The sequence below is a fragment of the Canis lupus genome, chromosome 1 (assembly GCF_003254725.2).
Source record: "Canis lupus dingo isolate Sandy chromosome 1, ASM325472v2, whole genome shotgun sequence".
Classification (NCBI taxonomy): domain Eukaryota; kingdom Metazoa; phylum Chordata; class Mammalia; order Carnivora; family Canidae; genus Canis; species Canis lupus.
The window spans coordinates 107,119,325-107,146,730 of record NC_064243.1 but is presented as its reverse complement, the minus strand read 5'-3'; the positions used below and the strand labels follow the sequence as shown (position 1 = coordinate 107,146,730).

The window sequence follows — 27,406 nt, the reverse complement described above, 5'->3', positions numbered from 1 at the left end:
GACGGCAAAGGGGCATGACTTAGTAGCTGATAAAAAGTAGGGGATGGACAAGAGGTGCCTCAATCCAACTCTCCCTTACTTGGGCCCATTACACTCAAGCTTGAGAGGAGAAGACCCCAGCGCAGAGGACGCAGGGACACCTCCGGTGCCCTACCCGCGGTAACCCCCGCAGCCTTGACCCGCTCGGCCAATACGCATGCGCCCGCTCCACCAGGCCGGGTGCGCGCCCCGGTAGCCCTACGCATGCGCGGCCTCGCGGTTGCAGGTAACAGACAGGAGCGAGCGCGGTGCGCGCCTGCGTCGCGAGGAGGAGCCCAGGTGGGGCGGGGTTTAGACACCACGCGCGCTCTCGGTCCCGCCCCGCCCCCTGTCTTTTCCTGGTGGCACGGCGCACGCGCACCTCCGTGCTACCCAATTGCCGTTGGTCAGTCGTGGTCTCCCGCTGTGTCCGGCCGTACGTGGGCCCAGGTGCGCCCCGGCGGCGGCGAGGTTCCCGAGAGAAGCCCTGTTGGAGCTCCTGAATCGTGGGGGAGCATCTCCGATATCAAGGCCTTCCAAAAGGTTTTCCTGAAATCCTGACCAAACACCCTCAGAAATACTGAAAAGTACTCTCCAGGAAATCCGATAGACGACGCCTGAAATCTCCTCAGAATCTTCTCGAAATTCGGTCAGACTTCTCCCTCAGAGCCTGCCGAGCTACCCCCCCCCCCATACTACTATTCCTTTCCCAAATACTATCAGGGACACCCCCGCCCTGCCCGAAGTCCTGTCAGAGATCCCCAGAAGTCTCGTCAAACCCGCCAAAATTCTTGTCAGAGTACCTTCCCAGATCCTGTCAGAGACCTCTGGAATCCAGTCAGACACCCCCAGAAATCCAGAGACGCCCCAGAAACCTGCTCAAAGACCCCTTTAAGACCCAGACCCCCTTAAATCCTGCCTGTGTCCTCCTCCTGCTCTAGCCTGCCTGTCAAAGACCCTCCCTCACTCTCCCTCCTCCCCTCAAGTCCCTATCCGGGGCTACCAGTGCCAGACCTTTCACTACTCAGGCCCCATAGCCATCACCCCCACCTCCACCCCGACACCCCTCCAGCGTTGTCCAAACCTGGAGGTCTCCCTTCAAAGACCGCTTTTTCTAGGACATTCTAAAAGTTTCCAGGAAGTGTGCACTCCATGGCTGTGGAGCCGGCTGAGGCCAGGGAGAGCAGGGTGTAGGGAGCACTTGGAGAGGAAAGGGGTGACGAGCGGGTGGGGTGAGGACAGACAGGCCCTAGGTGACCTGATGTTGACCATCTGCCCTAGTGTGCCCAGTTCAGCCCCGATGGGCAGTGTTGTCCGGCGTAATTATTAATAGCACCATTCTTGCTCTTGAAAGTGTCCTGGCATTGGGACAGTAAGTCATATAGTCAAGCTGGTTATAATGGAGGCAGGACAAGTCATTGTCAGGGCACAGAGGAGGGAGTCCCTAACTGGTCCGGGGAGTCAGGGAAGGCTCCCCAGGGAGGCTGTAAGCCAGAGCAGGGGCCACAAGTGCCATAGTTGTGATGAGGGTGAGGGCCCTGGAGGTCAGCCAGAGGAGAGAAAAATGACAAAAAGAGACAAAGAATTGCAGAGAGCACTCTGTCCCACACGAGCCAGAAGGGCTAGGACTTAGTCCTGAGGGCGCTAGGGATCCATGGCAGGGATCGGAGTAGGAAAAAGATGGGGTCACATTCACATGGGAGCCAAACAGTTCCTAAAACAGGCTGATATAGCAGAATGTCAGTCACCCAGGGCAGTGTGAGAATCCAGACACAGCAGCTCATTCGGAAACATTTTCCCAGAGTAGGGGGATGTGAGCCAAGACAGGAAGGGCTGGAAAGGAGATTGTCCCAGGCAGAAACCAGGGGCGGGGGGCGGGGGGGGGGGGGGGGTGGAAACAGCCATGCCGGTGTGGGGGAGAGCATGCAGTTCAGAGCTGCTGGAACTGCAAGTGTGATTTGGGTTTGCGGAGGTGGGCAGGGCCAGGCCATGAAAGGGCCTTCGATGCTGGGTCCAGGGTCTAGGTTCTGTCCCTGGGGTACTGGGGAGCCATGGGAGCAGGAGAGGGGCAGGTCAGCTCTGGGGCCCTGTGGGGATGCATAGGAGGGGAAAGTCTGGAGACCGGGAGGCTTGGGAGGATGGGATGAGGGTCCAGGAGGAAAGGATGGGGCCTGGCCCAGAGATGTAGGGAAGGAGAGGAGTGGACAGGATAAAGTCGTAGGGCAAAGAGAAACCAGGTTAGGGACTTGACAGGAAGAGTGGAAGGGAAGCAAGGAGGGAGTGACCCCCACCCCCAGCCACTCTTTGATCTCTGCTGCCCACTCCTCGCCCCCCCCCTTCCCCAGCCCACACCTCCAATCCATAAAACAGGTCTGAGCGGGAGCTGCTCTGGTGGAAGCAGGGGTGGGCAAACAGGTTCTGGGAACCCAGAGCGGCCTGGGGCACAGGTGGGGCGGGGTGGCTGGTCTGAGGAGGCTATGCCCATTTGTCCTTCCAGGAGCTCTCAGAGCCTTCGAGCCTTTGTCAGCCCCTCCCAGGGATGGAGGCAGACTTTTAGTTTCTCCACCACCTGCAGAGCGACCGGGGTGGCCCATGGACGTTCCAGAGGGCCAGGCAGGTGGCCCTGCTGCAAAAAGTAGGTGGCTATCCCCTTTTTATCCCCATGGGAGGATGAGGAGGGAAGCAGTTGGGGAGTGGGTGCCACGTTGTGCCTCAGGGACTTGAGAGAGGTGGCTTGGGGTGTCTGAGCCTCCACCTTGGTGCAGGGTTGGAGTGGGAGAGTTAGCTGTCATTGAAGGGCCCGCTGTGTGCCCACCTGTGTGGACACCACATCTTGTCTGCTCTGCGGAAGCTGGAGCAGAAACCTTTGCACTCGCTATATGTACCCTCTGCGAAGGGCACCCTTCCCTAAGGCTTTCCCCTCACTTCATTCAGATCTCTCCTTCCTTTGAAAAGCTTTCTTTCACATTCACTCCCCTCTCCTGCTTCTCCTCAGAGCACGGACAGACATCTGTTTGTCTGTTTTTTTCTCTCTCTCCCACTAGAACATACTTTCCGTGAGGTGAGAGTCTGTTGTATTCACTCTGGTTCCTGGTCCATAGAGCAGTGCTGCCCAACTTGTGAGCCATAATTGTGATTTTAAATTGTTAGTAGCCACATTTCTAAATTTTTAAAAAAGATTTATAGCCTTATTTGAAAGAGAAAGTGGAGGGGAGGGGCAGAGGGAGAGGAAGAATCTCAAGCGGATTCCCTGCTGAGCATGGAGCACAATGTGGGTCTCTATTCCATGACTCTGAGATCATGACCCGAGCTGAAATCCAGGAGCTGGTCGCCCCACTGACTGAGCCACCCAGGAGCCCCTAGTAGCCACATTTTAAAAAAATATTTATTTATTTGACAGAGAGAGAGAGAGAGTGCGCAGTAGGCAGAGCAGCAGGCAAAGGGAAAGGGAGACGGAGAAGCAGGCTCTCTGTTGAGTGGGGAGCCAGATGTGGGGCTCGATCCCAGGACCCTGAGATCATGACCTGAGCCAAAGGCAGACGCCTAACTGACTGAGCCACCCAGAAGCCCCTTGTAGCCACATTTAAAAGAAAAAGAAACAGGCAAAATGAACAAGAATAATTTTATTCAACCTAATATATCCAAAGTGGTATCCTTTCAGCATGTAATTAATATAAAAATGTATTGGAGATATTCCTTTGTTTTTTCATACCAGGGCTTCAAGATATGGTGTGTAGTTTATACTAACAGGGTGACTTAAGTCTCACCACAGTTCAAGCACTCAAGAACAGTGTGTGGCACGTGCCTGCCCTGTTTGGTTAGTGCTGCCCTAGAACCATGTATGACTCCAAGGAGCTCAGTTATGGTCCTTGATTGTTTGGATGGATGTACACCCAAATGGTGTGAAAGCCAGCTTCAGAAGTAAGAGGAAGCGGGCAGCCCGGGTGGCTCAGCGGTTTAGCGCCACCTTCAGGGCATGATCCTGGAGACCCAGGATCAAGTCCCATGTCGGGCTCCCTGCATGGAGCCTGCTTCTCCCTCTGCCTGTGTCTCTGCCTCTCTCTTTCTCTCTGTGTCTCTCATGAATAAATAAATAAAATCTTTAAAAAAAAAAAAAGAAGTAAGAGGAAGGGAGACACTGGGTGGTCCTCTCTAAAATTCACCTGCTAAGTGGGAGAGCTTATTGTGATGGGGGAAGAGGCTCCCACCCTAGGGGAGAGACAGGACTGCTTTCTTTGAGGCTCCCAGGGTCCAGCAGCAGGGCTTGCATCTTTTCTCCAGGCTACGGGCCTGGACTCTGGCCTCAGGAGGCTTTCCAGAGGGGAAGGTAGGAGGGAGACACCTGGGTGCAGGGACCAAGGGCAGGTGGACCAAGAGACTTGCCACAGCAGCTTCATGGACACCAGCAGAGGGCGTGCAGCCACCAAGGATCCCGTGGGCCAGGGCCAAGCCAACTGGGGAGGCTTCTGAAGGAAAGGGAAGGACACACCCGGGAGAAATGGAGACAGACCCAGGGAGGGAGGGGGCAGAGATGCTGAGACTGTCAGGCAAGGAGAGAGAAGGCTCGGGGAACAGAGAGTCACCGAGATAATGGGAAAAGAAGCCCAGAGACAGAGAAAACAGAGAGGCAGGGCACCGGAAAGAGAGAGATGGGGAGGAAGATGGAGAGAAGGAGCCAGAGAGAAAACTAGAGAAAGGCAGAGACAGAGAGAGATAGAGACACTGAGGACGGAAACAAAGAAAAGAGAACAGGAGAAGCAGTGACATGTTCCTGGGGGACCCCAGGGAGGGACTGAAGACCCGTATGGATCCCCTGAGCCAGACAGTCCCCGGTTGACTCTGGCTCCACTCTCCCTAGCTGGGCAGCCCCAGGGAGTGACCTCTCAGGCTGTGATTCTCACTGGGCCTCAGGGTGCTCCTTGGTTACCTGGGGAGCACAATGAGAGGAGCAAACAGGAGAGTTCAGGTAAAGCTCCAGCAGGGGCCCTGGTGTCCCCCAACTGTGGGTTCCTTCCCCCTTTTCCTAAGAGCATGGGTTCAAACCTGAAGGGGCTGAATTTTAGCTCTCTACAAAGAATCCCCTGAGACTAAAAAGAATTAGAGCAATCATGGACACCTGGTTGGCTCAGTCGGTAGAGCATGCGAGTCTTGATTTCAGGGCTGTGAGTTCAAGTTTCACATTGGGGGGCAGGGAGCATACTTAAAAAAAAAAAGAAGAAGAAGAAGAAGAAGGATTTGTATGTTGAACAGGTGACCTGGGGCAAATTCCTAACTTCTCTGTGCGAGTCTCCTCCTCTGTAAAATGGGGCTAATCATAACAGCCACCAGGGTCCATACAAAACCCCCAGAAGAGGAAAGGCATCCACTAACTGCTAAATAAATGTTCAGTTCTGTTATTTAGCCTCTACCACATGCCAGACCTTCAGCCCAGGGCCTTTCTAGATTTTTTTTTTTAAGAATTTTATTTATTTATTTGACAGGGAGCGAGCACAAACGGAACATGGCAGGCAGAGGGAGAGGGAGAAGCAGATTCCCCTCTAAGCAGAGAGCTTGATGAGGTCTGGATTCCAGGATCCGGGGAATCATGACCTGAGCTGAAGGCAGACACTTCACTGATGGAGCCGCCCAGGCTCCCCAGCCTTTCTAGATTTTACCTCACTTCCTCTCTGGGAGGGAGGAAACAGCCCCATTTTCCAGAGGAAGAAACTGAGGCTCGGAGAGTCTATGCTCCTTACTAGGGTTGCCTCTTGGGTCTGTCAGACTGCTGCCCATGCGAGACCTGCTGCCATACCCGGTTGTTCAAGGGCAGGACAGGGAACCTTGAAAGTCACCTCTAGTTCCAAAGACGCAGAGTCCAGTAACTCCTGGGGTGGAGGATCTCCTCCTGTATCTTGGAGCATTTATTGAGTGCTTACTATATGCCGGTACAATAGATACAGAGATGAACAAACAGTCCTGGGGACATGCACATTGTGTATCTCTGTTGGGAGGGCTGTTCCCATACACAAACCTACTGCTCCCAGTCCTGGTAAGGGAGGGAGGGGGATCAATACCCACTCATTTTACTGGTGGGGAAACTGAGGCTCCAAAGGGAGAATTGACCTGCACACAGTTGCGTAGCTGGGCTCTGAGCTCCTAACCACTCCCTGACTGCCTACCCTGCCTAGATCATTCACCCCTCTCATCTCAGGCCCGGGCTGTGGGCACCAATGACGCCAGCCTCGCCTGGGGATTCAGGTAGGAGAGAGACCCGGCCCCCTAGACAGGAGATGCAGCCGGCAGAATTGATCCAGGCTGCCCACGCCTTATTGGATTGTTCCTGGCTCCTGGGCTCCCCTTCACCCTCAGCTCCTCCCGGAATCCTCTCTTTGCCCTCCTCCGCCCCTAGCCCCCTCTGAGCAGAGCCTGGGCGGCAGGAGAAGAGAGGAGGAAAGGGCAATCTCAGAGCTTTTGTCATTCTGGGTTCCCAAGTGGCTTGGACACAAAGGATTAGACAGCAGGGGGCACCTCCTGGCCTGAAAGATGGGACCCGCATCCCCAGGGTGGGGAGCTAGGAGGCCACTCAAAGACCCTTACATTGCTGTCCCCACTAGCCCCAACTCCAGGTAGTTGGAGTTCCTTCCCTGCTGCAGGAGCACAGAACCTAAAGCCATTTCTCTCCTGCCTTCTCATGGGTGGGCAATTCCTCTTGTCTCCCCAGTGTACCTCTGGGACCAGCTGGAGGAGGGGAGCCTGGGGACGCTGCTGAGCTTGGAGGAGCAAATACTCAACTCTATGTTCGAAGCTTGTGACACCCAAAGGACAGGTTGGGAGGCTGCAAGGGGGGGCCAGGCAGCCCTGGGCCTGTAGACACACAGAATAATAAGGGATTGGGGGCAGCTGGAAACTGGGGAGCCTTAGAGAGAGGGATGGGCTAGGAACCTTTCTTGGGGGGCCTGCAGGATGAGCTGGGTGATTGTGCGAAGCTTTGGGAAGGAAGTAGGGGAAAGGGATGGAGGCCATTCAGGGCAAGGACATTAATGGAATAGGGCCTGGGGAGAGGGAGAGAGGGCAGCCCCCTTAAGCCTGATAGGGCACAGCAGGTCCTCTCTGGTCTACCTTGTGAGTGAGGATGGGTGGGCTCCCATTTCCAGGTGAAAAGGTTGACTCAGAGGAGAGGAAAGACTTGCCCAAAATGTCTCTGTTAAGCCATGGTGCTGGGGGGATTGTGGGGGGGGGCTCCAGCCCAGCCACTGGTGTCCTACTTTCAAGCTATCACCTGTCCCTACCCCCCACCTGCCCCAGAATCCCTCACATCATGGTCTGTCCCCAGGCATTGTGGCTGTGACCCATGTGCTAGCCTACCTGGAGGCTGTGACAGGCCGTGGCCCCCAGGATACACGCCTCCGAACACTGGCCTGCAACCTGGACCCCAATGGGGAGGGTCCTCAGGCCACTGTGGACTTGGACACCTTCCTTGCCGTCATGCGAGACTGGATCGCTGCCTGTCAGTTGGATGGGTAGGTCTCTGCACCTCTAGCCCTCCCCACCCCCGGAAGTCCTTCCTAAGATCTAACCTCATACCTGCTTACTGCAGCCAGCACCCTTTGGGCAAAGAGGCCTACTGTAGTTTGAAGGAGACTGAGAAGGAGAGAAAAGTGAAGAGATGGGGTTGGGAGGATGGGGTGGAGGGTCTGAAGACAAAGTTCCTGCGATGGGGGGAGGCAGAAATAAAAGGGACTGGAAGGGGGAGGAATGAGGGTGCTGGGGGGCCGGCAGAGGCCTCTCCCCACCCCTTCTCCAAACCCAGTCCTTGCCCTCTTCTGTTCTTCCATCTGGCCCTGGGTTCCTGCCATCTGGCCTTACCTTCCTCCCCATGGTGGGGCTCTCAATGCTCTTGCTCTCACCTGACTCGGCCCCTCCTGCCACCAGCAACCCTCCCTGCGAAGCGAGGCCAAGCAGGATTGGGGGTGGCTGCAGGGGGCTCTAAGCCTCATCCCTTTGATACAGGGGATTAGAGCTGGAAGAGGAGACAGCCTTTGAGGGGGCCCTGACCTCCCAGCAACCGCCATCTGGTGAGACTACCATATATAGAATAAAGCAGGCAGGCCCAGGGTCAGACAGTGGGGGGACTTCCCACCAGGGGACAGAGCCAGGGGCATGGGGTGGGACCCCTGGAACATTTGCTCTAGTCTGGAGCTGTGAGTTTGGCCTTCCAGGCATCTCTATGGCTGCCTCCCCCACCGTCCCTGAGCTTTGGGTTTTTTTTTTCTTCAGGGCTGGTTCCAAGTCCTCCTCCTAACTGCACCCCTGTCATAGAGGCCAGGGAGCCCCGGCCCACCTGTCCTTGTCAGCATAATGGGCTCCTGTCTACTCTCTAGTCTTTGATCCCACAGGCCTACCTGCCCTCCAGGGTCTTTCGCTTCTGCGATTCTCCCTAAAACTTCCCACAGCTGGGGAAGCCCCACCTAGGGAAGCCCTGGGATGCCCCAGGCTAAGGTCCCTGGCTGTCCAGGCTCACTCACAGGACTGCCTGTCTTTCCTGGAGAAATCTGACCATCTGATTGAGTCACTTGCCCTGCTATTTGGTTAGTTGAGCTGTTCCCAATTTTATCCCTAGGGCCTCACATGTAGCAGGTGCTCCATAGAAAAAGCTCTCCCCTTATACCTTACAAAAACAAAACAAAAGCAAATCTACATGTACAGTTTTCTTGACATTCCCTTGAACCTCTTCCTTTTGGGCTTGGGGGGCCATGGGAGGGGCAGGTAAACTCCGGTTGAGATAACACCCCTCCCAAGTAGGGGGAAGGTCAGGATGTGAAGGCTGGGGAGGAGGTTGTGGGTCCAGGAGGAGAAGGAGAAACCTGAGCCAAGAGAGTGGAGCAGAGTCAGGGAGGAGGGGTCAGGGCCTGGACTCCAATGGACTGTGGGGATGAGGAGGAGCGAGGGAGGGAGGACAGCCCTGTGGCTGGGTGGCTGGGTGGCTGGGTGGGAGGGAAACCAGGAAGAGGAACAGGTTTCAGGGCAGTTGAGGGGCTGCCACCGCCCATGTCAGGTGTGGTGAATCCAGGGCTATGAGAAAGATCCAGCTTGAGCTCAGGGTACCAATGAACAAGAGGCCTTTCAGATAGTGGATGTAACCATAGCCCCAGGGGCAGATGAGATGACCCAGGGCAAATGTAAGGGTGAGGCTAGTGGAGGCCAAGGCCGCAACCTGGGGGGGCGCCAAGGCCGCAACCTGGGGGGGCCCCACCGCCTAAGGTCACCAGGAGCCTACCACCCTCTGTCTGTCTCCCTCCAGGATGCCCAGAAGCCGAGGAACCAGCCAACTTGGAGAGCTTCGGAGGCGAAGACCCCAGACCTGAGATGTACCAATGCCCCCCCACCTCCCTTCCCCACTGCCCACGCCCTCCAGCCTCCACCCTTAGAGCTTGGGGTCCTTGCGGAGTGGGTGAGGGATGGGATGGGCCATGCTCCCAGAGAGCGGGGCAGTCTCTCTATTGTTTCTCTTTCTCCAGAAGAGCCTCATCTCCCCACTGCAGCCACCCCCTACCCCGCCTGGGAAGGTGGAGGGTTGTGGCCTGTGACCAGCCCTTCCCTGACCTCAGGCCCGCCACAGCTGACCTGCTGAGCAGCCTGGAGGACCTGGAGCTCAGCAACCGCAGGCTGGCTGGGGAGAACGCCAAGCTCCAGCGCAGTGTGGAGACAGCTGAAGAGGGAGCCACACGCCTGGGCGAGGAGATCACAGCCCTGCGCAGGCAACTTCGCAGGTGGGCCAGGGGCCTGTGTCCCTCTTACCGCAGCCCTACTCAGCTCGCTTTCCATGTGTTCTCCCTGCACTTCCTGCCCTGTCTGTGACCCCACACTGTCCCTTTCTGCACTTCCTCTTTCTGTCCCACCCCCTTAGTCTTTTAGGTAGAAACTGGGTCTCTGTCCCCTGCACCAAATTCCTCCCCTCCTTTCCCTCTGGATCTCTGTACCCAACCCCTAGGTCTCTGTCTAGGATTTTCTCTGTTACTTCCCGCTTTCTTGAGTGGAGCTATCTCTACGGTTTCCCTCTCATGTGGCCTACCTGCCCCACCCCCACTCAGTACCCAGCAGGCTCTGCAGTGTGCCAAGGCTGTGAATGAGGAGCTGGAGGACCTGAAGACTCTGGCCAAGAACCTGGAGGAACAGAATCGCAGGCTCCTGGCCCAGGCCCGGCAGACGGTGGGTTCTGGGCAAGGGGCACAAAGCTGCTCTCTTCCTTCCCCCTTTCTTGGAGTCTGAGCAACAGAGCCTGACCATGGAATAGAAGTTACCCTGGCTTCCTCTCTGACTCCAGATCCTGTTTGCCCAAGACTTAGGGTCCAGATCTATTTGCCACTCCTCTCATGACAGGGGGGACAGCAGGAGCCATCAGGGCTCCCAGACTCATCCTCCCAGCCTTGCTCCTCAATAACCCAGATCCAAGATGTATTCCCAGGTGTGGGAGAAGGCCAATATGGAGGCAAGGAGGCCCCAAAAGAAGCCTTTGTCCTCTCTCTGGGGTTGTTGTTCAGGAAAAAGAGCAGCAGCATCTGGTGGCCGAGATGGAGACTCTGCAGGAGGAGGTGAGCTGAGGCCTAGTGCCCATCCCCACCCATTCCCCAAGCCTCAGGACCTTCCCACTCTACCCCTGCTACCCTCAAACACCCCAGGGAGCCTACACCCAAACACCCTGATGGTCTGTAAAGGGAGATCCCAGAATCCCAATAACATACAAATGTCTCTGAGGGTCTTATCACTGCGTGTAAGTATGGCCCCGGTTCAAAAGAGTGAGGACCATGGGGCAGACTGCCTGAGTTCACGCTGGGGCTGCTTACATAAGCATGGGCCAGTACATCCACTCCCTGTACCTCAGTGTCCTCACCTATAGCAGTGGGCAAAATAACAGAACCTCCCCCATTGGGCTGCCTGAGATTTGAACAAGAGGAAGCATGAGGCAGGATGAATGGGAAGTGCTCACTGAAAGTTAACCAGTGTTGTTCATATATTAGCATTTTTTTAATGGTGGAAATTTACACAGGCCTTGAAATCAACCCTGAGTTCACATCCCATCTCTGCCACTTATAAGACAGCTTAATATCAGGCATGGGTCCTCCCTCCCTCTGGAGCCTTTGTTTTATCCTCTAAGAATGCTAGGAGGCTGTTTGGTGGGGTTGTTATAGAAATAAATGCCTGCGTTCAACCCCAGGGCCTAGCACGTGTTGTCTGAAATGGCTCAGTTCAGCCGCATGTCTGATTCAAGCCCCATCCCATCCAAGAAAGAAATATCATCTCAGTAAATCTGGGTCCACCTAGGCCTTTTTAAGTGGAACTGAAACTCCTCAATTGATGAAACTCATCACTGGCCCCCTGCAAGGTGGCATCTAAGTGTTCCAGGGATGGCAGTCCTCGCTCAATGTCTGTTCTCTCTGCTGGTCACAAGATTGATGTTGATCATCCCATCTGGTCTTCAGCCTTAGTCACCACCACACGTTGGCATCCACTGGGAGGCTGACATTGCCTCTGGTCTCTGGACATACAGTCCTCACTGCATCTGCTGGTGGTGGCCCTTGAATCCCCAACACACGAGGGCCCCGAAGGCTCTCCCTCAGCCACTTCCACACCTTCCAGGGCCACAGAGGAGGCTTGGCTGCTTTCCTGAGACTCTTTGTGGCCACAAGTGGCCTCTGCCTCCACTCCTCACACAGCCACCTCCAGTCTGTTACTCCCGGGCCTTCCTGTTTCTGAGGGCTGAGCTGAGAATTGCCACCCCCCCCCCCTTGGATTCCCAGACATCCCAGGGGTTGCATGGTTCAACTACACCCTTCCTCTCTACCCCTAGCAGCTAACCTGGGGCTTGGGGCTGATTCAGGGCCTGCTTTCCCTCAACTGCTCTCTTCTTTGACCCTCCCACAGCCTTCACTGCACTAAGGATCTCTGCCCAGTCCAGGCAGTGATACTGATTCTGTCTGATGTCCCCAAATCTCTTTGTCCTACATCTGTATTATAGCTTTTATTTTTTTTTTTTTTTTGTATTATAGCTTTTACATTTAAATCCCAAACTTTTCCACTGTTGTTCTCTGACTCTTATGTGAAAATTCTGACCTCTGGACGATAGGAATCTCACCATGGGATGGCTGTTATAGTGTGAGGCATGGAGTGCAGACAGGATGAGACTATATTCTTCAAGAACATCTCTTTTTAAGAACAAAGAGAAATTTTTCCCTAAAGCCCCAAGGCAGAACCTCCCCCCTTATATCTTATTGCCAAAGTGACATCATATGATTATAGCCAAACCGCTCTCTGGCATGGGTAATCCAACCTCGAATGGGCCAGAATCCTTTCAGCTCCAAGGAGAGGACCAAAGAATTGGTGGCTTCAATCCGAAGGACGCTCATTTCCTTAACAAGAGGCTTTAAAGGTCTCTGGGTTGATTTGGTGACTCAGGCTTGTTCCTCAGCCTGTGGCCTCGTGATCACAGATGGCTGCAGCACCTCCACCTTCGTGGTCTCATTCAAAGCAGGACAAAGAGGGGAAAGGGGGTCCAGTTAATGCTCCTCCCAACACCTCTTTTTTTTGTCAGAAGGAAAAGGTTTTCCAGGAACACCCCCACTATACCCATCACCCCAGCATACCTCTCTTCCATCGCACTGGCAGGAACTGGATGACAGGACACCCCAAGCTGCAAGGGAGGCTGGGAGAATACCTGACCTTCCTCAGCCTCTGGAATGGGAGATGAAAAAGGAAGAAGGGACATGAATGGCCACTGGGTTAGCTACCCAGCCAGTTCTCCTGAATCTGCTGCAAGTTCCCTCTTATTCACCCCCCAGGGTGGGGCTAGGACCTGCCTGCCCACGTGGAGGGTAGACCCCCAACAAAAGCAGAAGAAGGAATAAGCAGGGTGTATGGCAGCCAGCAGTCTCTGCCGCTTCCCAGCCCAGAAGGCCAGCTGCCAGGTCAAGTGCCTTGAGCAGCGCCTGGGACATCCTAGGCGCTCGATAAACCAGAGCTATTCTTGGTTGCCTCCTCCCCACAGCAGCCTACAGAGCATCTATAGATTGAGTTCTCAAGTTACAGTCAAATAATGCTGGAATAAGGGACACTCAGACACTCGGCTTTCCTATGGAGAATCTACAGAGTAGGGCTCGGATTACTGCAGAAGAAGGCAGGAGAGGCTGAGTAACCAGGTTCCCTGCAGGGTGGCCCAGGATCCAGCCTCCAAATCCCTGCCAGGTGGACAGATGTTGACACAGCATTCCTGGCCTGTCCTTCCTCTGCCCTTCACCTGGCAGCGCAGGCCCGCTGAGACCAAGAGGGAGGGATGGCTGATGGAGGACTTGGAGCCCAGCCAGCTGAGAAAAGGGAGGAACTGGCCTTGGTGTCCCCAGGGGGACTGGGAGGAGGGGTGTGGTGAGGAAAGTCCAGAGCCTCTCTGCCCTGAAATGCTTTTGCCCGTGGCTACTTCACATCAAATCAGGGCAAGTTGCTAAGTTTCTGGTCCCTAGAAACTCTAGTAGACTGGATTTGGGGCCATTTTATTGTTAGATCCCATTTCCTTCTTTTCTGGGATAATTCTCACCCTGGAGGACTCAAGGTGCCCCCGACCTGCCTCTTGAGGAAGTCCCTCATCCAGGCTTCCACAGGGCCCAGGCCCTAGGCCTCATCAGAGTCTACCTTCGGCATTGTTATATCTGCTTCTGTACCTGTCTCCACCTCTAGCAATGAGCTCCCTGAGGCCAGAGATGAAACTGGTTCCCTACTCTCACCCAGGGTGCGTCTGGCTCAGAGTCTGGTTGTTAGAAATGAAACCTTTAGAGTCAGATCTGGGTTTGAGTCCATTCACCATGTGACTTTGGCCAAGTTTCTCAGCCTCTCCAATCCTCAATTTCCTTTGTAAAATTAAGAGGTGGGGGAGGGGTGATGCCAATAAAAACATTAACAGTTGGGACAACCAGACATTACATTCTTCCCGAATGGTGCAATATGACGTGTACAGCACCCGTGAAATCTTCCTGCCAAAAGATTGAACGGGAGCCTGGTCAGGGCCCTGGAGCTACCCACTTCTGCAGAGGAAGTAAAGAGGTGGGAGGAATGTGGTGAGCATCCAGCACAGAGAATGAGAACTCAGGAAGCCAAATCCTAATGCACCAACTCCACAGGACAAATAACCTGATTTCCTAAACAAAAGAAGGGCCCCCAAAATGTCGGGGAGGTGAGCAACCACTGTCAGAGGAAAAGAACTGAGACATTTCAGCCAAAAACCACAGCAGACCTTGTTTGGATCCTCATGTAAAAGACTCAATGTGAAAAGATCTTGTGAGACAACCAAAATGAAAAAAAAAAAAAAAACACAAATTCTATATGCGATAGTAAGGAATTATTACTTTTGTTAAGAGTGATAGTTGGTATTGTGAGTTTGGTAAAGTAAAAAATTCCTTAAGCAGGAAATTAAAATGCCGAGAGTCGTTCCAGATAGAAATAATAGAATACCTGGCATTTGCTTTAGAATCATCTGTGAAACGAAACAAGACAAAAAACCTTGGAGGAGGGCAGCCCAGGTGGCTCAGCAGTTTAGCGCTGCCTTTGGCCCAGGGTGTGATCCTGGAGACCCAGGATCGAGTCCCACGTCGGGCTCCCTGCATGGAGCCTGCTTCTCCCTCTGCCTGTGTCTTGTCTCTGCCTCTCTCTATCTCTCTCTCTCTCTCTCCCCCTGTGTCTCTCATGAATAAATAAATATTTTAGGGATCCCTGGGTGGCGCAGCGGTTTGGCGCCTGCCTTTGGCCCAGGGCGCGATCCTGGAGACCCAGGATCGAATCCCACATCAGGCTCCCGGTGCATGGAGCCTGCTTCTCCCTCTGCCTATGTCTCTGCCTCTCTCTCTCTCTGTGACTATCATAAATAAATAAAAATTAAAAAAAAAAATAAATAAATAAATAAATATTTTAAAAAAACAAACAAACAAAAAAAACAAAACAAAACAAAAAAAAAAAAACAAACCTTGGAGGATAGGGAAGAAACCAGGGAAATGTAAATAATTACTGAAGTTGGCTGATGAGTAGTGGGAGTCCATTATACTGGTATTTTTACTCATGTGTGTGTGAAAAACATGAAGTTTTGAAAATATCTTAAAAACATGTATTTTACATTTCCTGAACATCGTTCCATAAGTGCAGGGTGCTATTCTGAATGCTTTGTGCTTAGTAGCGTGTGTTTGCATGAATTACCACCTGTATGACTTGGGGGGTGGGGAAGCAGGCGGTGGGCTAGGGGTGGAGGTTGCTCAACCTGTCTTTACCTTCACAATACTGCAGAATAAATGAGGTAACACTTGCAAGGTGTTCAGGACAGGCTAGCAGATACTGTTACCAGCCCTGTGAAGTACATTTGTGTACCCAATGATGCACAGAGAAATCAAACTGGGACCTCATAGGATGGGTGGAGGGGTTAAATGAACCCAAACCTATAAAGTGCCCGAGGCCTGTCATGGCATGTCAGCGGTTGAGAAAATGCCAGCTGTGGGTACTAATATTCCCATTGGCTGAAGTGGACTTGACCGGTCTTTTCCTTCTTCCAGAACGGGAAGCTGCTGGCTGAACGGGATGGAGTCAAAAGGAGGAGTGAGGAGCTGGCCACAGAGAAGGAAGCTTTGAAGGTGCCACCCCTCCCTGGTGGCCATTTTATCAGTTTCAGCCCCTCTGGCCTCGTGAAAGCCGGGGCCTTCATCCAGCCATCAGGCTCCCAGGGCTCTGGGCAGCTCAGCTGCAATCCCTCTTGGGATAGCTCATGTCCAGAGACATCGTGGGAGGTTGAGAGGGGCTTGGGAGAGTTGGGTGGGCTGGGAAGGGCAGCAGCACTAGCTGAGGCCAGTCCCAGGAGGCTGGACAGATGGACAGGCTCCTTCCTTGGCAGTGGCAGCTCTGTGAGTGTGAACGCCTCATTTGCCAACGAGATGCTGTCCTCTCCGAGGTGAGAGGCCCCAGGGGGTGGTGAAGGACATTTACCTCCCATGTGCTCCCGGCTATCCCCTGCCCCTGCCCCAAGGTCTGGAAAGGGAAGTCCTGCCTGGGTCTCATCCCCTGGATAAGCAGCCTGGAGGGGTCAGAGGGTTCCCTGCACCCAGGGTGGCAAGTATGTCCCTGCAGGATTTAGAAACCTGGCGCTCTTCCCCCTGGCCCAAGCTCTTCCCTCAGACTCACCCTGCCAGTCTCCCCTAGCCCTGCCTCAGCATCTTTGCGGGGCTGGGCCCAGTCTCAGGGGGCTTTGGGCTTCTCCAGCGCACTCACCACGCTGAGGGTCTGGCCAAGACGTTGGAGGAGTACAGAACAACCACCCAGGTACCCGACTGCCTTCCTGCCCACCTGTGGCCCCCTGCCTGGCCCCACTCTTCTGCCATCTCTGTGATTTTCTGCCTCCTCTTGCCCCTGTCTCTCTTTTTCTGGAGTTGTGTGTGTCTCTCTCTCTACCTTTTCACTTGCCCTTTGTTTCCTTCCTCTCTCTCCCACCCTGCGTAACTCCATCTCGGGTCCAGTTTCATTCTCTGGGAGGGTCTTGTCACCACTGCATCTCCCCTGCTTATCTTTCTGTGTGCCTGCCTTTCTTTGATCTAATCTGTCTTTAGGGATAACTCTCCCCTCTGTGGGTTCTGAGGGTTCTGAGTCTCTTACTCCTCATGAGTCTTTTACCTCTCCGTGAATCTGTGGCCATGTATCCTGTTTTTAATCTTCCTGGCTGGTGGGCTACCCTCTGGGTTCCTGCTGCTCTCTAGCTCTCTTTGGCTTCCTGAGTTTCTGTCACTGCTCTCTTCCCCTTGTCCCTGGGCAAGACGCTTCTGGAGGAGCCCAGGGAAATCAGGGGAGTGGAACTGACTGTCAGAGGAGCCCAAGGCTGGGAGATGGAGAAGAACAGAGGGGCAGGGGTCCCCCACTCCCTCCTTTGCAGGAACTGAGGCTGGAAATCTCACACCTGGAAGAGAAGCTGAGTCAGACCCAGGAGGGGCCAGACGAGTGAGTGGAACATAAGGGGTAGAGGAGGTAGGAGGGGAGCCCCAAGGCCGGGAACCCTGACCTCCAGCCCCAAGGTGGGCAAAGTAGCCACCCCAGAGGGGGTGTACTGATGGGTAGTGGGCAGGCACAAAGAGAGCCTTCCCCTCTTGACCATGTGCCCAGGCTATCAGAAGGGGCCCAAGTGAGAAGAGTGGGCTGGACCAGGCTGCTGCCCCCATCGCTGGGTGTAGAGATTGAGGCCATTCAGCAGGTGGGCCTGGCTCCTGGGGAGCACCCCAACCCATTGCCAGCCCCGGCTCTAACCCAGCCCTGATTCTCACCGTACCCCATCCTCCCCCAACGAGGACCATCTCAATCCTTCACCTACATCATCCCCACCCCCATCCTTGGTCCTGCTGCCAAACCCTTCCCAGGCCCTGCCTCTACCCACTTCCCAGCCCAGCCTCACACCAGCCCCTTGTCTCCTCCCACCCCATGCCTCAATGCCTCAGCCCATCTCCATCCCCATCTCTCACCCGACTTTTGCCTTCACCTGGCCCTCCCTGGCCTTAGAAAGGACTTCTCCTCTCCCAGAAACAAGAAGTGGCAGCCGCTGCTCTCTCAAGCCCTCTGTGTGGAGTGTGGCAGTGGGAGGAGGTTGCCATTGAGATGGATGAGGAAGCTGAGTTTCCCTCTAAAGCCCCAACTGGGGCACAGGTGAGCATGGGAAGGGCTCAGAGACCACTGGAGTCCAGGAGCTGGGAAGGGGGCCTGGGACTCCATGTGCTAGGAGCTCGTTGCCCATCCCATGGGCACATCTTCTGGACACAGAGCCCAGGCCAGCCAGGAGACCATCCTTGCCCTCTAGGGACTGGCCCATGAGGGTAGGAGACAGGAGCAAACAAAGCAAACCCAGACTGCATGGTGGTAATTTTGTAGTTGAGAAAATGGTATCAGGAAGCACTGCATTTACAATGGTTCTGCAGCGGGAAGGTAAAAAGTGCATCCTTCTGACAAATGCCGTAAAAATACAGTAAGCTTTTACTTTTTGGATCTGAGGCACTTTTAAGAACAGCTTAGCCAGCCCACTGTGAAATCTGGAACTCAACCATAGTGGTTGTTTTAGGACTTCTGTAATTACCTGAGCAATATTTCAACATCCTTTGAAACAACTGAGACAATTCATCTTCATTGTCCACAAGAGAAAAGTGAGATTTTAATCTATCAGCACCAAAAGTCTCTGTCTCCCTTTTTTTTTTAAAGAAAATATTGCTAACAGCTCTGTAACTGCATTGTCTTGAAAATAACAATGCTTCAGAATTATACTATTTCCTGTTCTTAAAGGAGAAACTCATTCCTTTGCTACTTTCTCCCTGGGTTGAGAGAAGCTTCTGTGCTTCCCTTCAACACTAGTGCTGTCTGATTTTTTTTAAGTTATTTATTTATTTGAGAGAGAGAAAGGGAGGGAGTGTGAGTGTGCGGAGGGGCAGAGCAAGAGGGAGAGAGAGAGTCTCAAGCAGACTCCACACTGAGAACGGAACCAACAGGGGGCTTTATCCCAGGACTCTGAGATCATGACCTGAGCCAAAACAAAGAGTGGGATGCTTCGCTGATTGAGCCACCCAGGTGCCCCTGATTTGTCATTTACCTCCCCTGATATCTCTGCGAGGTAGGCATCCTCATCCCTCATCCTGTTACCTATGGGAAGCTGAGGCTCAGAGAGGTCACCTGTCTCCAGCCACACAGCCTGTGGGTGGCAGTCACATTCCTCAGAGGAGGTATAAATCAGAGTGAATTCTGCTGTGAGCTCTCAGACGTGCCATCTAGGGGACTGCTGACCTAGGCCTCTGGGGGTCACCAGCTCTCAGTCCTGGAGCTACTTTGTGGAGCCACTCAGGGCCCAGTGGGGACATGATGCAAAGGGGCCATCCCCATGCAGGGCCATGCATGTGCAGAGGTGGGGGCAGGCCCGGAGGGAGCCCAGCAAAAAGGGGACCTGTGTTGTGTGGGAGACTGGAGAGGGGGTCACAGGAAAACTGTGAGTTTATTTTGGAGAAGAGGGAGAAGTTAAGTGGTGTGAGGAAAGAGAGGCCTTGCTGGCAGCAGAAAGTACAGGCACAAGGATGTGGGGTGTGAAAGCACAGAACATGCTTGGGAAATGGAGTGGTGAATGGCTAGGGAGCGATGAGACCGGATTGTGACAGGAATTCCTTATCAAGCCGCCCAGGGCAGGCGGCTGGGGGTATGGTCAGCTTTGAATGTAGAAAGATCCCCAGGGGGACCGGCTAGAGGCAGGGAGGCCAGGGAGAAGCTGGGGCAAGAGTCCAGAAGATGAAACTTGAGCCAGGCTAGGGCCTTGGGATGGAGTGAGAGGAATATGCAAAGGGAAGTGGACAGGGGAGATGGGGCTCTGGACAAGCAGGCTGGAGGCGCAGGGTGCCCCCAGAGACGCCAATCTTATCTTGCAGCCCAGTAAGATGGGACCCTGAGGGACATCCAGTGGCTGCACAAGCCTCGTTCTTGGTTCTGCTCCTGGGGCGAGGGAGAACCAGCCCCAGGGAGGGAGTCCAACAGGTTCTAGAAGTAGGTGGTGAATTCTTGCAGGTGTCACAGCCCCGGAGACCTAACCTTTCCTTTTCCCACAGAGAAACTTCCAAGGAGAGCCAGCACACCCTCATGGAGGAAGACAGGAGCAATCAATGTGGTAAGAAGTTTGTCCCTTCCAAAGCCGTCCCCCTGCCTTGGGATGACACTACATTCTTTGACAAATTCAAATAGCCTACAAGGGTTGAAAGAGCCCCAGGGGAGTGGCAGGTCATTTACTCCTTCATTCATTCATTCCCTCACACTGAAGTGACCCTCATCCTGTGAACCTGGATGAGCCACCCCCAGCCCTGCCCTCAGTGTCTCCTAGCCTAGAGGGAGACAGACTCTGACCCAGCCGGTTCTGGGAGGACATCTGGCATTTCAGGCCACCTGCAGAGCAGGGGGGCTTCCCGGGGAGATGATGCTTGAATGGGGTCCCGTAGGAGCAGTACTCAGATAGGAAACTCCTAGACAAGAGGACAGTTGGCTAGCTAATGGGACAGCTCAATCACTTTGTCACTGTCACTGAACACACCTCTCCCAAGGCCAGGGACCCCTGGGATGGATGACTGAAACCCAGACTGACCCATGGAGAACCCAGGGAGTCAGGAGACAGTGGAGGACTCTGGACTTGGACACCCTGGGTTCAAAGCAAGCCCCAGCTTGCTTACTTCATGATGGGGGTGGTGTGAGCATTAGTGCCACATAGCCCCAGCCCTGGGATTGTGATGAAGCAGGTGCAGGCCTCTAAGGGGACCTAAACCACTGGATGTCTGGGCCCACCCTCCCCTGGGGCCTGGCCTTGGGGCCTGTGGTTTCCTGTGGTGCCTCCCGCCTGCTGCTGTCCCCCCTTCAGGCTCTCGGCTGTGACAACTAATGAGGCTGCCTGCCACTGGCCTCTAATTGGACTTGTCTGAGAAAGCTGAGATTGGGCAGGAAGGGGGCTCCAGAGCTATGACCTCCCCCTACGTCACCAGGGAAGGGAAGGGAGGGGGGCTGAGTAGCAGTGAGGGTGGGGGCTGGATCCTGAGTTTCCCAGGATCAGGGCAGTGTGACACCGGGAAGCTGGAAGCCAGGGAGGCAAATCCTGTGCCCCCTAAAGGTGGCAGCTAGGGGTGAGAGCTGTGATCTGGAGAGGGGCCGAGAGAGGAGCCCCCTGGAGCGCAAGTTGAAGTCCCAAGGGATGAGACAGCTGTGTGTCTGACTGGGCAGCAGAGGCTGGGGGCTTACCAACCTGGACACCTTTCTGGGTGCTAGTGAAGACACAGCTGTGTTCTGAGGGTGTCAAGGTACTGGCAGCTGGAGGGCTGGATCCCTGAATCCCTTGCTGGATCCCCTACAAAGGTGGTAGCCAATGGTATGGACCTCTGGGTCTCTCAGGGGTACTCGATCTGGGCCGCTTGAGGTCTGAGTCCCCAGAGAGGTATTCCAGGGGCTCAGGCAGCTGCAACCCTCAGAGGGGCAGAAGTTGGCAGCTTGCACACCGAAGAGAAATGATTTGTGAGGAGAGATGTTCACAGTTGGCTTCTGGAATCTTGGTCCTAAAAGAAGACTCAATAAACCTGAGACTCACTGAAAAAGACACAAACCTCACCCCCACCCCCGCCCCGCAGGCATAAAGTGGGGGGTGGAGTCCACCCCTGCCCTAGAGTCCCGGAGAACTCTGAGTCTTGTTTGGGAGAGTAATTGAGCAGAAGCCTCAGCTCCTAGCTAGGGCATCAGCTGGAAAACAGCAGAAGAGAAAACCGGTTTGATCAAGAGACCCTCTTACCCTTTGGGGGGTCACACACTCTTTTGCTGAAAATTCCCCTGTGAAATATGCACACTGACCTACACACAGCAGTTTCCTCATGGGAGGACACCTCCAGACCCCATCCATTTAAGAACCCCTGCTTTAAAGGTTCATACAGCTCCACGGTGGGCGAAGGGGAGCCAAGCCAAGCAGTATGACTCTGTTGTCCCCTCAGGTTGCCCAGAAGCGAGAATGAGGAGGAAGTAGAGCCCCAGACCACGGTAAGCAGTCCCCACCCACTCCAGGCCCTTGAGGAGGGTGATGCAGTGACAGCTCCTCCCAGCCCTCACCCACACTCCCACTTCTCTTGAGCAGACAGAAAAATCATTTGGCCAAGAGATAACAAGGCCCTTGCTATAGCTAATGAGAGCGGACAGCGTCGTGGGGGAAGGCCTGCAGGCCAGTGGGCGGCCAGAATGTTCCCAGGGGACCCCCCAAGCGCATACATGGGGCGGCAGCCGCTAAGCCACAGGCCTCACAGACGTGGCTACACCCCCGGAATGCGAAAATGCACACGCACATGCACCCACACACAGGAAGGGGCTGGGCCCTCCCCAGCCAACCCCAGAACTCCCTGGGGCACACACCTGTCATGGCTCTCCCTCCTGGCACCACACACACCAGCAGCTTTGCGCCTCCAAGCAGCAGGGTGAGGTGCAGGTACCAGTCTCATTCTCAGGCTGGGAAAGGGAGTGAAGCTCAGAGAGGAGAGACAGGGAGCCCATAAGTCCTCAGGATGGGAATGTGGGATCCCAGGTATTTGCCGGGCATCCAGGCCGCTTGGAGTCCAAAGCATCCAAGATGGTCTCTCTGAGCAGCCTGACCGCAAAGCCCACCTCCCACTCCCCTCTACGGATACTGGGCCCCACCTCAGTTTCCTCCAAGCTGACTTGACCATGATTTCTCCCTAGTATCAGAGTGGGGGCGGGGAGGGCTAAGGGCCATGTGAAAGCCCCCATGCCCCCCCCCCCCACAGAGCAGGCACACAGTAGGTAGGTGGCAGTGGTGAAGGTAGGGGCTGTGATTCAGTAGGGTCCGGTGGTCCTGTGATTCCTTATTATTGCTTTTACTGCCATCATCAGCATCCATGGGACGAAGATGTGGGTGGGAAAGCCTGAGACCAACACAGGGGGTGCCCTTTCAGAGAGACATGGGGGATGAGGTGGCCCCTGGAGGGAATATTTGGGGCTTTCATCTTAAAGCACCTGCAGGTTCTGATGCAGGCAGAGAGCGTGCCCACACTGGACTAGGCCCAGTACAGGGTTAGACTCATGGAGAAGATGGGGTCTCTGCCCCCACGGAGCTTGGATACTTCCAGAATCAGATGCAAATGGAAATAGTAGTATTGAACAGCTCACATAATTATGGAGTGCCCACTGTGTGCCAGGCACAGGGCTCTGCTCTGAGAGCCCTCTGGCTTTTTGGCTTTTACCTGCATTCCCTTCTGCAGACTCCGCTTCAGCCCTGTGAGGAGGGTACTGTCATGGACCCTGTCCAGCAGGTAAGGCAAGTGGGCCATGGAGATGTGGGGTGACCTACGGGGCATACAGCTGGAAGCTGGCAGAACTGAGAACCCAACCCGGCAGGCTGTCTCACTGTGTTCCACCCCTTTCCATGTGGTCACTTCTGTCCTGGTTCAGTGGCCTGAACCAAGGGCCTCTCCCAATCCAAGACCTGAGAGTTCCAAGTTTGTCTCCTTTGTCCCTCCAGGAAAGTCTGCCTATCCCTCTGGGGGACCCTCATCCTGGAGACATCCCAGGAAGCCCTCCTGAGAGGTAAACGGGACCTGTGGGGACTGGAAGGGACTTGGAGGCACAGGAAGGGTCCAGCATGACTGCTCTGCTCTCCTTTCTGTCCAGCAGCCCTGCTGAACCAGAGCTGCAGCAAGCCCTGGTGCCTGTGGTAAAAGAGCTGGTCCCAGTCAGGAGGCCAGTCTGGGGCCAGGTCCACGGCCAACTCTGCCTGCCCACCATGTACCACCAGCCTCTCAGGTGCGCCCCAGAACGTCTCCAGAAGGAGAGTGGCAGTCACACGGTGGGGCTCTACACCACCAGCATCCCCTGCACCTTGCTAAACACTGGACTGCCTCCCACCAGGGTCCCTCGGCACCCGCTGATTCCGGTACCCGTCCTGGGCCTGCTGCTGCTGCTCCTGCTCTCCATCCTGCTGCTGGGCCAGTCCCCGCCCCCCACCTGGCCCCACCTCCAGCTCTGCTACCTCCAGCCTCCTCCAGTGTGAGGCGCTCAGAGCAAGGCCTAGGCAGAGAATCCTCGGGGGCTCTTCCTACTGTTATTACCATTGTTGTGCCACCATGACCTGGGAGGACCCAGGTCCCGGAACCCCAGATACAGTGCTCCAGGACACACACCCCTGTATTGGGTTTTTATGTGAAGTCTTTTGTTTTTTTTTAACATCAGTGACCACAATTCTTAACAATACCAAAACACACCCAATAATGGATTAAATGCTAGGGGCTTATTTTTGAAACCAGCCTGGAGAAGAACTGTGGGTCCACAGCTCTGGATCTCCACAGCCTGGGGGTCAAGGGAGCTGGGATTCTTTATCATCCTCCTGGCCCTTCCTCTTGATCAGGAGGTGGCAGACATAGCTTCATGTGTCACATCTGCAGGAAGAAGGGGACATGTCCCTTTGTTTATAAAGAAAACCAGTAGCCTTCCCAGAGCCAACCGCAGAGCCGTGTTTCTGTCTCATTGGCTGGAAGTGTTTATTGTGACCACTCTTAGCTGCAAGAGAGGCTGGGAGACAGAGCACCTCTTTCCTCTCCTGGCAGAAAGAGGGAGAGATACATGTGGGTCCTGCACACATCACAGATGTCCACTGCAGTGCAAACAGCTGGCAGGAGATGGACCAGTGTGCCATTTGTTCACTCATCACTAACTGCTCATCCATGTGCCACAATTAGACCTTAGAAGATAAAGCTGTAGGGGCATCTGACCTCTGCTCAGGTCATGATCTCGAGGTCCTCGGATGGAACCTCACCTCAGTCTCCCCACTCAGCAGGAAGTCTGTTTGTCCCTCTGCCCCTCCCCCCATGTTTGTGTGCTCTTTCAAATAAAATATTTTAAAAATTCATTAAATTATTTTTTTTAAGGAAAATAAAACCGTAGAAAAATAGGCCCCTCCAATGCCAGCCTGAGGAGCACTGGTTTTCTCCTCAGGATAATGGGAGCTTTGGGAGATTTTATTGCTTGTTTTTTTTTTTTTTGTTTTTTTTTTTTTTTTGGTTGAGTTTTAATTGAGATGTAACAAATATAAATGGACATGCTCGCTTCATCAGCACATGTACTAAAATTAGAACCATACAGTTAAGTGGACACATCTTAGTATCAGGTGCATTAGTTTTTGCATAATGCAAATACCCACAAAACCAAAACTCAGGTCAAGATATAGAATAGTTGCAGCACCACAGAGGCTTCATTCGGAGAGTTTTGAGCAGGGGAGGGTCAGAGTCACCCTATTTAAAACCAGATAGTGATAGAGGTAGCTTCAGGCTCCAGGGGAGCCCAGAAAATGCATTAAACCCGTCCTAGGAGGATAGGAATTTTGTCCCAGTTAGGTGACATCTGCGTGCAGTCTTGAAAGATGAGTGACGTTTGTTACAGTGAGCAGGGACTGAGGAGGGTGTCATGGGCAAAGGTAATAGTGTGTGTGAAGACCAGGTGGTGGGAAAGAGCCTGTGTGTGCAGAGAGCCATAGAAAGCACCATGTTACTGAGATTTAAAAGGGGGGGAGTGTTTGGGGGCCAAGGAAAGATTTGAGGCTACAGACTGGTGAGAAGAGAGGCAGGCAAGAGCCCACAAAGCCTGAACTTTAATCCCAAGTGCCCAAGAAAGGGCTGTGAGCAGGGAAAGGGCAGTATCAGCTCTAAGGGGGCACCTGAGTGCTCAATGGTTGAGCATCTAGATGCCTTCAGGTCAGGTCGTGATCCTAGTGTCCTGAGATCAAGCCCTGCATCAGGCTCCCCGCAGGGAGCCTGCTTCTCCCTCTGCCTATGTCTCTGCCTCTCTCTGTCTCTTGTGAATAAATAAAATCTTAAAAAGAAAATCAGCTCGGGATCCTGGGCTCCCTGTATGGAGCCTGCTTCTCTCTCTGCCTGTGTCTGTCTGTCTCTCTCTGTCTTTCATGAATAAATAATCTTTAAAAAAAAAAAAAAAGGAAATCAACTCTAGATGGGGAATAGAGCTTCTGATCCTCCATGCAGGATGAATGTGAAGTGACGCAGGAGGTGGGGAGAAGGCTGGGGTCATGGTCCACATGGGAGAGGATGAGGCCTGAGCTGAGCTGAGCATGTGGATGGAAAGAAGGGGAAGGGCAGAAAGAGGCAGAGCAAGAAGGATGGAGCCAGAGACTGACTGCCGTGAAGGAGGATGAAGAAGGATGGGGCAAGGAGAGCACGTGGGTCTGACCCAGTGACTCGTAGACAGAGCATTTCCAAAACGGAAACCCATGAGAAGAAGTGGGTTTGGGGAAACACTGAGCTCATGTGGGATGAGGTAAGTGTCAGGGTTCCAAAGAGTGGTTGGAGCCCTGAGCCTTTAGCCCGAATTCTAGAGATGGGGTCCTGAATGTTATTACCTGTGGATGGTCATTGACGTTTTGGGAATTGCTGACATTTCCTAGGAAGAGGAGAGGAGAGTGGGGACGGAAGGGCTTCCAGACACCATTTTATGAAAAGCTTCAAACGCTAGGGGAGACATCTAGGGAGGAAGTATGGAAGGAGATCAGGCCAAGACACAACTACCAGGCCCTCCAGCCAAAAGCCAACAAGGCTCTTCACCAGGATGTTGTGAGGTTCAAGGAGCCCATAGGAGTGCAATATTTAGAGGAGTGCCTGGCATATAATAACTGTTCATAATTCTTTAATCTCATTTCTCCACGAGTGTAATGGCAAGATCTAGACTAGAAGTCACAGATCTGGTTCCAGTTACACTTTTGTCCTTTACTGGAGCTGACAACTTGGGGAAATTACTCTGGACTTTCAGAGTCTTACTTGCGAAATTTGGCCAACTCCAGATGGAGTTGAGGAATATAATTCCTTCAGAGAAGGAGGTCCACCCCTACAGCCTAAGGCCAACTAGGACGCCGTCCGCCTCCCAGAAATACGACTGATGGGAGAGCCTGCAGGTAGCCCAGCGACGGCCCCGCCCCTTCCCCCTCGAACCACGCCCCCAGCCCCGCCCTCCTCGCTAGACCAATCAGCGCTCGATCCGCACAGGCCGCGCCCCGCAGAGCCCTCTGCTTGCCCTTCCAGGTACGTTGCCATGGTCACCATTGAGCGTTGGGACCCAAGGGCTGGCGGAGCCGCCAGTGAGAGAGAGACGGAGATAGAAACAGAGACAGATTCCGTCGGCTGCTGCTTCGCTTCACCTGCGCCCCAGCCCTGTGCCCCCGGGAGCTTGACGCCTCATCTTTTTGTCGTCTCCTCCCGCCCCAACGTGGCGCGCCGATGGTCTCCCGGGAAGGGCGCATTCAAAAAACCCTGAACAAACTTCTGGAAGTTGCTGCTGCTGCTGCTGAGAGACAGAAACCCTTTTCTAACAAAAGCCTTTTGCTTCGTGAGCGCTGTGATGAAGTTTTCTCTTGGTGCATCTGGGTTAATCCACAGATGCGGGGGTAAAAAAAGGCTCAGAGGTTAAGCAGCCCTTCCCAATACCACACAGCTAGGTTCGGGGTAACACGGTTTGAATGGCAGTTATATCTCACCCTAGAGTCACCCGCGCACACACACACACACACACACACACACTCATCTTTCGACGCAGAGAGAAGTTGGGAAGTGAGAACAGTGCAAACGGCGAAATTCGGAGAAAATGAGAGCTGGAAGAGGGAGAGGGAAACAACAAAAGAAAAGACATGAGGGAATCAGAGAAAAAAAGAAAGTGATTAAGAATGGAAGGAAGGTTGGGGATCCCTGGGTGGCTCAGCGGTTTAGCGCCTGCCTTCAGCCCAGAGTGTGATCCTGGAGTCCCGGGATCGAGTCCCACGTCAGGCTTCCTGCATGGAGCCTGCTTCTCCCTCTGC

The 27,406-nt window shown here is 54.0% G+C and overlaps 1 protein-coding gene across 10 annotated transcripts; it reads left to right on the top strand.

Annotated features, from left to right (window-relative positions):
* The first annotated feature begins 400 nt into the window (after positions 1-400).
* On the top strand, positions 401-24,462 carry KASH5 (KASH domain containing 5). Of its 10 annotated transcripts, none has more exons than XM_049093663.1 (21): positions 401-667; positions 2,516-2,653; positions 6,719-6,823; positions 7,331-7,517; positions 8,008-8,072; positions 9,299-9,365; positions 9,516-9,767; positions 10,089-10,206; positions 10,539-10,589; positions 15,579-15,656; positions 15,914-15,970; positions 16,279-16,338; positions 16,943-17,007; positions 17,170-17,257; positions 17,560-17,703; positions 19,632-19,690; positions 21,540-21,585; positions 22,815-22,865; positions 23,075-23,139; positions 23,227-23,355; positions 23,461-24,462. In XM_049093663.1, exons 2-21 carry the CDS (start codon positions 2,611-2,613, stop codon positions 23,600-23,602), a joined length of 1,872 nt encoding a protein of 623 aa, XP_048949620.1. In that variant the 5' UTR covers positions 401-667; positions 2,516-2,610; the 3' UTR covers positions 23,603-24,462. The 10 variants fall into 10 exon arrangements, with proteins under 10 accessions (XP_048949620.1, XP_048949611.1, XP_048949630.1 ...); XM_049093654.1 differs by having other exon boundaries at positions 23,224-23,355; XM_049093673.1 differs by having other exon boundaries at positions 402-667; positions 17,581-17,703; positions 23,224-23,355.
* The last annotated feature ends 2,944 nt before the right edge of the window (positions 24,463-27,406 follow it).

What these genes read in the sequence shown, in the direction of transcription:
- KASH5 (XM_049093654.1), top strand. Translation starts at nt 2,611, where the DNA reads ATGGACGTTCCAGAGGGCCAGGCAGGTGGCCCTGCTGCAAAAA. An exon ending in AAGCCCCAACTGGGGCACAG is followed by an intron (nt 17,704 to 19,631) that starts GTGAGCATGGGA and finishes CTTTTCCCACAG; the next exon opens with AGAAACTTCCAAGGAGAGCC. An exon ending in ATGTACCACCAGCCTCTCAG is followed by an intron (nt 23,356 to 23,460) that starts GTGCGCCCCAGA and finishes GCCTCCCACCAG; the next exon opens with GGTCCCTCGGCACCCGCTGA.